Source organism: Anabrus simplex, chromosome 11 (genome assembly GCF_040414725.1).
Source record: "Anabrus simplex isolate iqAnaSimp1 chromosome 11, ASM4041472v1, whole genome shotgun sequence".
Classification (NCBI taxonomy): Eukaryota; Metazoa; Arthropoda; class Insecta; order Orthoptera; family Tettigoniidae; genus Anabrus; species Anabrus simplex.
This window is the reverse complement of record NC_090275.1, coordinates 88689880-88703147: the sequence shown is the minus strand read 5'-3', so window position 1 is coordinate 88703147 and position 13268 is coordinate 88689880. Positions and strand designations below refer to the sequence as shown.

General features: G+C 37.9%; 1 protein-coding gene across 2 annotated transcripts in view; it reads right to left on the bottom strand.

Moving 5' to 3' along the window:
• Positions 1-13268, bottom strand: part of LOC136883441 (putative ATP-dependent RNA helicase DHX57) — a 194387-nt gene that overhangs the window by 13992 nt on the left and 167127 nt on the right. For both annotated transcript variants that reach the window (XM_067155731.2, XM_067155732.2), the window contains one exon: positions 12139-12315. In XM_067155731.2, coding sequence (XP_067011832.2) covers positions 12139-12315 — 177 coding nt within the window. The remainder of the gene's footprint in view (positions 1-12138; positions 12316-13268) is intronic.

Here is a 13268-nt window from a genome sequence, read left to right as displayed (position 1 = left end):
CAATGTCTAAGAGTCATCATCATCATCATCATCTTCATTTCCAGCTTCCTGGGTCGGGTTGTAAATCAAGGACCTCCATCACTGCCTGTCTCTCCATCACTCTTCTCCTTTTTTAAGTACATCTTCTGTTTTCCTCCCCTCTTCTCTATGCACTCCCACACTGAATCTGTCCACCTCTTTCGGGGTCTTCCTCATGGTCTGTGTCCTGTTAACTTCTCTGAAAAGGTTTTTTTTTTTTTTTGTTTGCACTATCTCTTCTCCCATTATCATATGCCGTACCACTTTAGTTTCGTTGTTTCTATCCTGTCTTGAAGTTTCAAGATTCCTGTCCTTTTCCTTATCTCTTCAGTTTTAATTCTCTCCTTTCTGATCTTGCCCTCGAAACCTCTTAAGAATTTCATCTCCGCTGCCTGTATTCTACTCTCCTCTCGGTTTGTTGTAGTCCACGATCCAGCTGCATAGGTTAGTATGGGCTCAATAGGTTGAATATAATACTTTCTTACATTTCTTCAGGATACCTTTGTTCCACAAATACCCCTTACACTCTGGTAGAAGCTGTTTGCTTGTTGTATTCTTTTCCCAATTTCCTCGGTTATCTTTCCAGCTTCAGTGATCACACTTCCCATGTACGGTACTTGAAACTTTTAACCACTTCCAGAATTTTACCATTCAGTTTTATCTTTCCTCTTCCTTCTTTCCTTCCTTCCCCTTGTTATTACTATTGTTTTACTTTTCTCTGTGTTTACTTTGACCCCAAATTTTTCTATCCCTTGATTCCATACATCTACTTGTTTTTGCATTTCCATTTCATCCACACCCCATATCTGCAAACAATATGGTTTTGTTGCCTGTCTTCCCAATCTCTGCTTAATGTTCTTATGAATTTCATCCATGACTGTTATGAATAGTATGGGGGATAGTACACTTCCCTGATGGAGGCCAGTTTCAACTTTAAACCATTTTGTTTTTTCTACACTAGTCTTCACACTACTAACACAATTTTTGTACATAGCTTTTATCATTTGCACTTCCACTCTGTTAACTTGCTTTTTCCTTAATGTGTCCCAAACCAACTGTTTTGGCACACTGTCACAAGCTTTCTCAATGTCAATAAATGTTATCACTATTTATTTTCCAAACTGCCATCTTTTCTCCATCATATGTCTTAATGTAAAGATCAGGTCTAACATTGATAACTTAGCTACATGGGCAATAAGGGTGATCCCTCTGTAGTTATTACATTCCTTTTTATCACCTTTTTTTAAATACTGACCCGTTACATAGTCAAACACACAACTACTACCGTAACGGTAGCCCAAAATATGAACTAGCAGTTACACTACTGCCCCAGTTCATCAGTAACAAGTGGAAGCACAAACTGACACAATACACTCCACACAAACAACAACAAAACAAGAAAAACTTACCTTCACAAGTGGAGAAGTGTCACAACAAACCGTGGATAATTAAATAAACCACTGTACTGGATATCAGAACACATAAAATGAGTGAAAGAAAGAACAACAAATATTTTCTTAAGAAGGTTAAAATAATTTAATCTTGATACCCAAAGTAGAACAACTTCATTGAAATATAAAACCGTCCATTGAAGAGAAGAAAGAAAAAAAAAAACCTATAATATAAGGTAATTAACAACTCAGAAAAACTCGTTAATAAATGTGGTTGACCAACCCAAGATAATTGAAAAAGGAACATCAATCAAATCAAATCTCTTTATTTGCAAATGAGGTGTCTACCTCGGTGGCAAATGGTACACTTAAATACATTATTGTCAAGCACTAAATATTAACTTAACAAGAGAAGAAAATTTTCCTATAATACAATATTATACAATTTATGCTAACAATTTTTTCTATTAAACACACAGCTCATCCTTAATAAATTTATATTGTTTACAAAATTCTACTTATAATATCTCCTGTACTACTTACAAATATATTCAACTGATATACAGTATGTGGGATTACTACAAATGATACTGTACAACTGGTATAAGATTAAAATTTACATTGCATTTATTTACTTTTTTTTTTTTTTTACCCATTCTGGAACCTAAGTAGCATAACGACCTGCTGCGTCTTAACCAGAGCCCCTTTTGCCACCACTTTTCAGAGTTCCTGAAGGGCCTTTAAGCTACCGTAGCGGTCCCAGGGCCCTCGAAGTCCCCACTGTACTTCACCCCTACAGGCAGTCCCCTACTTTGGCTGTCCAACTCCTTAGACCAGGAGATGGAATTAATTTATTCACACACATTTTTTATTTATATTAACCTGCACTGGTCGAATGCCCTCTAACATTTCCTTTATTTTCTCTGTTGCTGTTTATTCTCTTCTTGAATATCTGTACAGATTTTGGAAAAGGATCAAACACTACCCCTGGTAAACTGTTCCACTCCTTCACACCCTTCCCAATGAATGAAAATTTACCCCAATCGCTTCTGCTAAAATTCCTTCTAATTTTATATTTGTGGTCAGTCCTGCCGATATAATTATTTTCCAACTGAAGTCTCTCACGGATATCTCCCCATGCTGCTTCTCCTGTATAGGCTCTATATAATCCTATAAGTCTAGTTTTCTCCCTTCTCTTACTTAAAGTTTCCCACCCTAGTTCCTCTAACATTTATGATACACTACCTTTTCTTCTGAAATCCCCTGTTACAAATCTTGCTGCTTTCCTCTGCACACTATCTATTTCTTTTATTAGGTATTCTTGGTGAGGATCCCAAACACTGTTTGCATATTCCAATAATGGACGAACCATACTCAAGTAACTTTTCTCTTTTAATTCTTTGTTGCATCCTTTAAGTAGCCTCATTATGACATGTAACGATCTGTATGCTTTCCCAACAATGTCATCCACATGACCCTTCCAGTGCAAATTACTTTCAAATCTCACACCTAAGTATTTGCACTTGCCATCTTTTGGGATAACTACCCCATTCAAAGTATATTCAAATTCAGTTTTAAAACTCCTGTTTGTAAATGTTGTAACAGTTGATTTGCCTCCATTAACCTTCATATTATTCTCTTCAACCCATTGTTGGATACTCTCAAGGTCCCTTTGTAATTCTGAACAATCCTCAATGGTATTTATTTCCCTATAAACAATTATGACATCTGCATACAATCTTATTTTTGATGTTATATTATTCCCTAAATCATTTACGTATATTAAGAAAAGTAACGGACCGATTATACTACCCTGTGCAATTCCCTTCCAAACTTTCTCTTCCTGCGATACATTATTTCCTACTTTGACTTTCTGAACCCTTGAATTTAGAAATGTTTTTACCCAACGTGTAACCCTTACGTCCAATCCTATTCCCTCCAATTTCTTTAATAATAGTCCATGTTCCACTCTATCAAAGGCTTTGGAAAGATCTATGGCTATGCAATCTAACTGGCCTCCTGAATCCAATTGGTCTGATATGTCCTGCTGAAATCCCACCAGTTGTGCCTCACAAGAAAATTTCTTTCTAAATCCATACTGGCTCCTCATGAACCAATTTTTATCATCACATACCCCTCTGATGTACCTTGATATTAAACTCTCCAGTATTTTACAAACTATACTGGTCAGACTGATTGGTCTGTAGTTCTCTGGTTTCCTTTTATCACCCTTTCCTTTATAAATTGGTATTATTATAGATTCCTTCCATTCCTTTGGTATTACACTATTATTTATGACATAGTCAAAGAGAAATTTTAAATAAGGCACTATGTACCACCCCATTGCTTTTAACACCTGCCCAGTAATTTGATCACTTCTTGCTGCTTTTCCTTGCTGGAGCAGTTGGATTTCTCTGAAAATATCTTCATTTGTGAATGAGAAGCTTCTTGTTTCCCTCTGTGTCTCTCCCTCTCTATCTTCTGTTTCGGTTTCCAACTCCTGACAATCATCTACTGAATCTCTGAATTCCCTACTGAAGAGGTTTGCTTTCTCAGTATCTGTTAAATAGTGTTCACCCCCTTCTCCCACCATTGTAGGAATTTGGATTCCTTTTCCTTTTTGATTCCTGATATATGAATACAGCTTTTTCTATTTCCCTTTGTGGTCATTATGCTCTTGAAGAATGCCATTCATATAATTCTCTTTTGCTTCCTTTTTCACTCTATTCAGTTCCCTTATTAGATGTTTTTTACTTTCTCTACTCTCCCTACCTTCTTTGATTTTCCTGTTTACTATTCTACATTTTCTTTTTAATTTTCTTATTTCCCTTGTATAATAAACAGGGTCTGAGGTCATTTACCCTTCTTAACAGGTACAAATCTCTTCTCTCCTTCCGAAATGATTCCTTTGAATTTAGCCCAAAGTGTATCCACATTACTCCCTTCACTTACCCAACAACAGAATTGTGATTTAAGGTAAGTCCCAAATTCATCAACTTTAGTTTTTCTGTACAATTTCTTGTCTTGTGTGACCCTCTTATTAAGCCTTTTTGGTACCAGTCCCACATCCATTATTACAGCCTTATGGTCACCTATTCCTTCAATTACCTAATTTTTATCAACAATTTCCCATGGTTTAACCAAGAATACATCTAGTAAGTTATTGAGACGAGTTGGTTCTTGTACTATTTGTGTAAATCCTCCCTCCCAAATTAACTTATTTGCCAGTTTCTGTTCATGGGCTTCACTTGCAGCTCCATTCCATTCAACTTCCGGCAAGTTTAGATCTCCCCCAATTATTACCACATCATTATTATTGTTTTTATGAGTATAATCTATTATTTTCTCAAATATTTCCATGTCTCTTTCCTCTCTTCCAGGCCTGTATGTTTCTATAATTTCCACCTCCTTCATATTGTCACAAATTAATTTTATCCCTAATTTCATCCCTTTCATCGGTAAACCATTCATGTGAACAATAAGTTTCCTTCACCAGAATAAACACCCCCCTCCCTTTTTATCTTCACGGTCTCTACGACAGACTGTGTACCCTTCTGGAAATACTTCTCTATTACCCACCCCTTCTCTCAACCACGATTCCACTCCTATCACCACATCAGTCTCATAAGATTCCATCAATGTACCGAATTTTAATTGTTTATTTACTACACTCTGACAGTTTACCAAGAGCAATCTCAGACCCCCTTCCTCCCTAAAACTTGACTGTTGCAATTGGGTATCTTGAAATTCCTTACTTTCCTGAGTTTCATTTTCTAGTTGGCTGAGCCAGCTTGAAGTACAGCTGGCTCTTTCTACTAGTTTTCCTGGTCAGTATTATCACTCAAGGGAGTTGCCTTTTTTACAGTACATATCTTAAGATTAATAAAATCTAGAACAATACTTGCTATCTTTCATTTACCTGAATTGTTTAGATGAAGGCCATGCTTTGTGTAACAATGTCTCTCGAAACTGCTGTTATCAATTACCTGTGTATTACGAAAATGTTTACAAATTTTAACCATATCTGTATTAACTTTGTCCACTTCAATGTTCACACACGAGTCTCTAATCAAATCATGCCTGTGGGGCACGTTCACCATAAAGATGTTAGTGTGAGTCAGCTTACCTAGTGTTCAGAATGACATTCTTAGCGTCACCAAATATAAGAATGTTCGACACTTTCGCCGGTGCACTGTGTGGGATTTTAGGCCTAACTTTGCCGCTTCTCGTAACGGATTTTGCACTATACGTTTGACTGCTTCCCATACGGATACCTTGCGTATCACTTACTTCCCTCAGAGCTGAAAATCTATTTTTGGTGTCAATTACAAAATTGTCCTTATTTAAGTGTACACTTTTCCTCCTAGAATCTGAAGCAACTTGACACCACGCGCTAGAATTCACAGAGCCACCTGTGTTCTGAGTGTTTACTGGTACCGGTACTTTCGATTCCAGTAAACGTACCTTCTCCTTTAAAATCTCATTCTCCGCTTTTCATGCTTGTAAATCCTGTTGCAATAAAGAGAGAATTACAAGTACATTATCATTACCCCCATCCTCTACGGAATGAGACGCCAGCGATTCGTTGTCCGTTGTAGGCCTAGGTTTGTTACCGCTATTCAAATTGCTCTCGCCACAGCCAACACAGGTCCAAGTATCTTCATTTTTAGCAAAACCAGCACTACATATACACTCAAAATGATACCAAATTAAACACTTTTCACACTGGATACCATTCTTCACTCGCTTCCTGTTTACACCACATTTATTCCCGATTATTTCGCAAGAGAACCGGGAGCTATCTTCACTTACATCCTTCGCTTTATTTCTGATATCCTGGAGAAAACTCACATCGTCCTTAAACCTTTCCAACAGGTGGAGTTCCTTTGAAGTACATTTAGAGCGGATACAGATTATCTCTCAAAAGTCCACATTAATAATAATAATTTTTCGTAATTCCCCAAATTAGATGAAACATAATACGCCTTCATACCACACGTATCCTGATCACTTAGGATATGTACATCAATATATATAAATTTTTACAGAGGAAACCCGAAAACGTGAACAGCTACTGCCTTTTTTATTTTTAAACCAACTATTAGGATTATGGCAATTTCAAAAGTCTTAAACACACCAAAGTTCTAGAAGAGCGCATATTTTCCAAAATATCATTCCGGTCTTCGAAGGTAAGGTTCAATTTAAATGAAGGAGAAACTTATAGTTGCAGCATCAGGCTTGTAGTAACATCAAAGCGTTAGTTGCTCCATACTCATGTAATGATAATTTCACCAAATATTACATTACAGCGGGAAAGGAGGACGCTTTTCAAAATAAAATAAATAAAACCTTTAAGGATGGCAGAATGCCATCACACCAATATATTATGCCGGATTCATAATGTGGGCTAAGGCCAGAACCCGGAGCGAGTAAGTAACATGTCCTTCCTCCACCATGGTCAAGCAATTCTCACTCTTAATGGTGGATAACTCGCCGCTGAAAGAGAGCAGATCATCTAAGATGGCGAGGAGCTCCCTGATTGGTCGGAGGCGATGCCACAGTTCGACCACACCATAGCAGATGGCAGCACACAGCAGAATAAGAGTTAAGTATCAAGAGCAAGTCCCAGGGAATAAATTAATTACATAAGATATATGATGACTTTAAAAAAATATAGGATAAAAGCCAGGTTGGGAATTAAAACGTGACACCGATTTCTACAGCAAATCGGCAGGAACGAAAATGTCAGAGGAGAAGGGAAATGAACACAACACATGCGTGTCAATACCGGGATAATTAAACCTTTTTCCGACTCTTCTGGGATCTCTTTCTTCCTCCAGATTATTCTAAATAATCTATACAGCCACTGTATATTAGTCCTGCTGCTTTTATCATTTCCGTAGTTACCTCAACCACTCCTGCTGCTTTACCGCTCTTCATCTTTTGTATGGCTTCCTCTATTTCTATTATCGATATCTCCTTTTCTTGTTCTTCTTCTTTCCCCATTGTTTCTTCTTGCTCCTTCACATCTACACGTTCACTGTATTTAATATTTAGCAATTCTGAGAAGTATTCTTCCCATCTTTTTAGTATATCATCTTTTTGCATCAATATCTGCCTTGCTTCATTTTTTAAAAATTTTGTATCTTCCCTATTTCGTAAACTATTCTTCACCAAACCATACAAAACCTTTTTACTTCCCTTTATATCTTCCTGTAAAGTTTCTGTGAAACTTACCCAGCTCTTCCATTTCTCTTCTTGTACTATTTTCTTACATACCTTTTTGGCTTCTTTATATTTCTGCCAAATCTCTGTGCTATTGCTGTCTATCTACTTCCTCCAAGCCATTTGTTTCTCTTTAACTGCTTTCTTTACCCTGGTATTCCACCAAGGAGTCTCCTTTTCCTTTTTCCTCCCTGATAGTCTTCCACAGGTGTTTATTGCACAATTTACAGAACCATTTCTGAAACATGTCCATTCCTCTTCCACACTGTTTGCACATTCTTTGATAATTTCTTTCTTCAGATCCTCTTGAAACTTTTCCCTTATTTCTTTCTCTTTTAACTTCCATCCCTTTATTTTTCTTTCCCTTTTTTCTATTAACTTCATTATTTTACCAAGTCTTAATTTGGCTACCACCACTTTATGGTCTCCTTCAAAATCTGCTCTTGGCATTGCTGTCACATCTTCCAGTTGTCTACGTTTCTCCTTCACCAGAATAAGATCAATCATTGTCTTTGTCTTTCTATCTCCCCAACCATATCTAGTTATTTTTGAGAGTTCCTTTTTTTCAACCAAGTATTGCCAACAATTAATCCATTCCTTCTACAAAAATCTAGTACCAAATCTCCATCTTGGTTTCCATAATTATAGAGGCCAATATTATCTCTTCTTTTCCCTCTCTGTCTGTTCCAACATGTGCATTCATGTCCCCCATTATTATAACCTCTTTGTCTTCAATACAATTTTCCAGTTCTTCTGGAAACTCTTCTAAACATTCATCTGCATTCGCTGATTGGGGTGCATAAACCTGTATAAAAACCTTGATTCCACTCTCAAGTCCAAGTCTAACTTTAATTATTATGTCACTGATCTGGTCAATTTTGTCCACATATTGTGCTAGGTCTTCTCTCAATATAAAACCAACACCATTTGCCGCCATCTTTCCTCCACTCCAATATAATCTATATCCTTTCTTCAATTCCACCTATTCAATACACATTGGGTTCTTAAAAATTAGGATTTACATTGTGGCATACAAATTTAACGGGACATGTTTCGCCCATTGTATGGGCATCATCAGCCATAATCTCATGCCTAAAAGGTAAAGATCAGGACCCCGATTACTCTAGTCGAAGTGTTACATAGAGAAACATATGTGTTATAAAAATGAGGAATTTTGTTGTGAGTTCCTAAATTCCTCATTTTTATAACATATATATGTTTCTCTATGTAACACTTTGACTAGAATAATCAGGATCCTGATCTTTATCTTTTAGGCATGAGATTACGGCTGATGATGCCCATACAATGGGCGAAACATGTCCCATTAAATTAGTATGACAAGATGTAAATCTTAATTTTAAAAAACCCAATGTGTATTGAATAGGTGGATCTCAATAAACTTTTGTATCATTGTGAATTAAATGTCCTTGTGTCGGAAAAAATCATATCTAGTGTTTCCATATCCCTGTTGGATAGTTTTTATTTCTGTATTCAGTAGGAAGTTTTCTCACTTACCCTGTTCTTTTCCTTGTCCCCTGCAGAAACGTCTTAACGAGATTTACTGTAATTTTATTTTCTGCACACACACTTTTTCTTTTACGAGTTCTAGTATAACTATCATGTTTTATGTTATTTATAATGCTAAAAAAAATCCAGGTAACAGGTAGGGACACTCTTAGAGGCAGCCTTGCCCAGGAAGTGGCCCCCCTGCCTATGTGAGTCCCAGAGCTCACTGACCCGGTGTGTAACATCTCGTAAAGGGTCCCAGCTCAGGGTAAAGAGTGAAGACCTCAACGGCAGCAAAAGAGGAGAATATGATTCGGTGTGGTGGAGCTGGCGGAGGAAGCAACACATTCCTCTGGGGGTAGTACAGATGGAACCCACTGCCTTGTGGGATAAGGAGGATCCTCAGAGGCTAAGGGAGTAAACCCCAAAAGAAAATCTTTAATTCCTTTAGGCCTAGCAAGCCAGTAAAAGAGCTTATTATTTGTAGTTGCTTCCAAAACACATAAGAGCCTTGGAATACATTTATCAATTAAGACGCCAGCTTGAGAAGACTCATGTTAGGGATGATGGTTTATGACCTGATAATAGACAGGGTCTTGCAAAAATGCAAAAATCCCGGAGGAGACTAACACGGATTGAGACCGTCAACTTACTCACTCTCACAGGAAAATGTGAAGAACTAGTGGACCTCATGGAAAGGAGGAAATTAATGATACTGGGGCTGAGTGAAACCAAATGGAGAGGGAAAGGAATGAAGAAATTAAGAAAACAGTATACACTGTATTGGCATGGAAATGGCAAAGAGACGAGGAATGGTGTTGATTCATCATGAGTAAAGATCTAGAAGGAGTCACTGACATTCAGTATGTTAGTGAGAGAATAATAAAGGTGACTGTGCATTTAGGGAAAGAAAAACTAACTTTGGTACAGGTGTATGCACCTCAAACTCGATGCTGTCAAGAGGATAAGAACCAGTTTCTAGATGATCTTGAAAAAGTTATTAGCAAAGAGAGAGTAATCATTATAGGATTATAGTTTGTGGAAAGACAACTACGAAAACAAGGGAGAAGGAAACACCTTGGTGGAATGAAAGAGAGAGAGCAGCAATCAGGGAAAGAAATCTGTTGCGGAAAGAAAGGGATCGGGAGAAAAATAAACCGGATCTTACTAGAGACAAGGCAAAGATCAGAAACCCCCAACAACTATACCGAAACAAGAAACTGGACATTAAAAGAACAGTTACAGCAGAAAAGACCGAGGCATGGAATATATTCACCCAGAAACTGGAGGAAGACAGCATAGGCAATAAGAAACTACTCTATAGTGTTATCAGAGGTAAAAGGAAACCAATGAATACCATAAAGGCACTTGAAGATGAAAATGGAAATATGGTTAGGACAGAAAGTGACATGAGAGAAGCCCTGAAGAACCATTTTGACCATCTACTGAATAGATCAGTTCAAGAACAAAATACAGAACAGGAAATCAAAGCCTACAGTGAGGAACCTCCCATCAACTGGACAGAAACTGAGATAACCTTAAAATCTATGCCGAAAGGAAAATCTTCAGGTGCAGATGAAGTAAATGTTGACATGATAAAAGCAGCAGGCATTCAGGGTATACAATGGCTGCACAGAGTACTAAATGCCATATGAACAGACAACAAAATACCTGCAGATTGGAGCAAGGGAGTTATAATTTCCCCGTTTAAGAAAGGCAGCAGACGGAAATCCACCAACTATAGAGGAATAACACTGCTGTCTCATGGGCTAAAAATTCTAGAGATTATAGAAAGGAGATTGAGAACCATCGGTGAACCACAGTTAGAGGAGCAATATGGATTCAGAAGTAACAGATCAAGAATGGATCTAATTTTTAGCATTTGCATGCTGGTGGAAAAGCGTTGGGTCAGAACCTGGTCATTGTATTCCTGGATATAGAAAAGACCTATGATAGTGTTATAACAGATAAGATCTGGGAGTGTCTGAGGAAAAGAAATGTGCCTGAAGGACTGGTAAAGAAAATTCAGATGTTGTACAAATTGGGGAAGGTCGATCATCATGGTTTGAGACCAAGAGTGGAGTTCAGCAAGTGAAGTGAAGTGCACTGTCCCCACTACTGTTCATTACCGTTATGGACAATATAATGAAGAACGTTAAGGAAACGTTAGGTGACCTGAATGCAGTGGCCTTTGCTGATGATATGATTTGGGGTAAAACAGAAGAGGAAGTATAGACCAGACTCAACGTATGGAAATCCCAGTTCAAGGAATATAACCTCAACATCAGCGAGACCAAGACAGTGGTGATGGCAGTCAACAGAGAAGGGCGTCCAGCAAGTGTAAAACTAGGAGACCACCAGCTAGAGTGTGTGGATAGTTTTCCTTACCTTGGAAGTGTAATGTCTAGTGATAATTTGGTCAGAAAGGAAATTACAGAGTGCAAAAGGGATCTGAATTCTACCAACAAGTAAGAACACTTTTATGCGATGACATGATTCCAAAACCAGCCAAACTGATAATGTTTAACAGCTATTTCATACCAATATTGATCTATGGTATTGAAGCGTGCACCCTCACAAAAAGAGATTCATCAAGACTGCAAGTATCAGAGATGAAATTTCTTAGATCTACCATCCAGAAAACCAAGATGGACAAGTTAAGAAATGAGGAGGTGAGGAAAGAAGCCGGAATAAAGACATCCCTATTAGACCGAATCGGCACATCCAGAATAAATTTGGAAAGACAGGTGGAGGAAAAAAGACCTGCAGGAAGACCTAAAACTCGATGGGTGGATATGATCAAGGCTGATCTAGTTACCAGAGGATGGACAGTGGATGATGTTCTCCATGACAAGTTGTATATGGACAGGAAGAAGTGGAAGAGGCTCATTAACAGTACCCGGGAAACTGGAACTGTACAATGATGATAATGATGATGATGATGATAATACTCAAAATAGTAAAACACATTAATTTTTTTTTTAAAAGGCACACTTACATAGCCATCATCTCGTGTCTTGAACTTGAGCTGACCCGCCTTGTGCTGCTTGGGAATGGCGCCCACAACACTGGGTGTGTACGACTTCTCAGGAGTCAACACCTTCACCACATTAGGATACAAAGCAGCGCATAGAATAGCACGAAGAAGGTTCTGGTTCTCACCATTAGCGTTCAACTGAGGAAATAAAAATGATGATTTAGATATAAGCTGTCAGTCTATAGTTTCTTAATAATACAATAAGGATAAACTAAAATGACAGACCAGTGTGGGTTGTGGAAGCAAGTACGAGGACAAACAATGAGCAATTACAAAAACAAAATAGGACAAGGACAAAATGTACATTTTCATGTCATCATCACTGGCATTCATATGCTGGCAAGTACCGTATTTCTCAGAATCCAAGACAACGTTTTTTCTCAGAATTTCATATGAAAAATCAAGGGTCGTCTTGCAGCGACCTAAAAGCTATCACAGTAACCATGCTGCTTCCCATCATTCCCCATGCGCGCCGTCAAACCTCGATCTTCAACGTCCACATCTTTATTATACATTGTTAGCCACTGAAGCCGACAAGTGAGACGTGCATCTAGTGGCAGCTGGTTGCACCTGATGTTTAGTAAAAGTAACAGTTTTATACACAACAAGAATATTTTCATGATGGGTCATCGTACTGTAGATACACGTGGAACAGGCATTGCAAGCAAATTTTCAATGGGTTCACATCAATATTATGATGCCAATTTTAAGTTAATGGTTATTAAACACGCGGAAATAACGAGTAATAGTGCAGCCGCAAGAAAATGTGGCATGACTAAAGCCAATGTTCGGCATTGGTGTGAAGACAAACATAGTCTAAAAATGCGAACTGTACAAGAAAGGCATTTAGTGGCCTACAATTAGGATGCTTTAAAGAAGCCGAACATGAAATTGTGAGGTATGTGTGCGAAAAGTGCAAGGTCAGAATTGCCAAAACATGATGTGATAAGAATGGGGACTCGCGAAGAGGAATTCCTTGAACTTTCAAAGGGAGTATCAGATACCTCTAATAAAAATGATTAGGGAAGTAGGTAGGATTTACATGATACTTGTGTATTTTTTCTTTCTCAAATTGAGTTTGAAATGTGTAA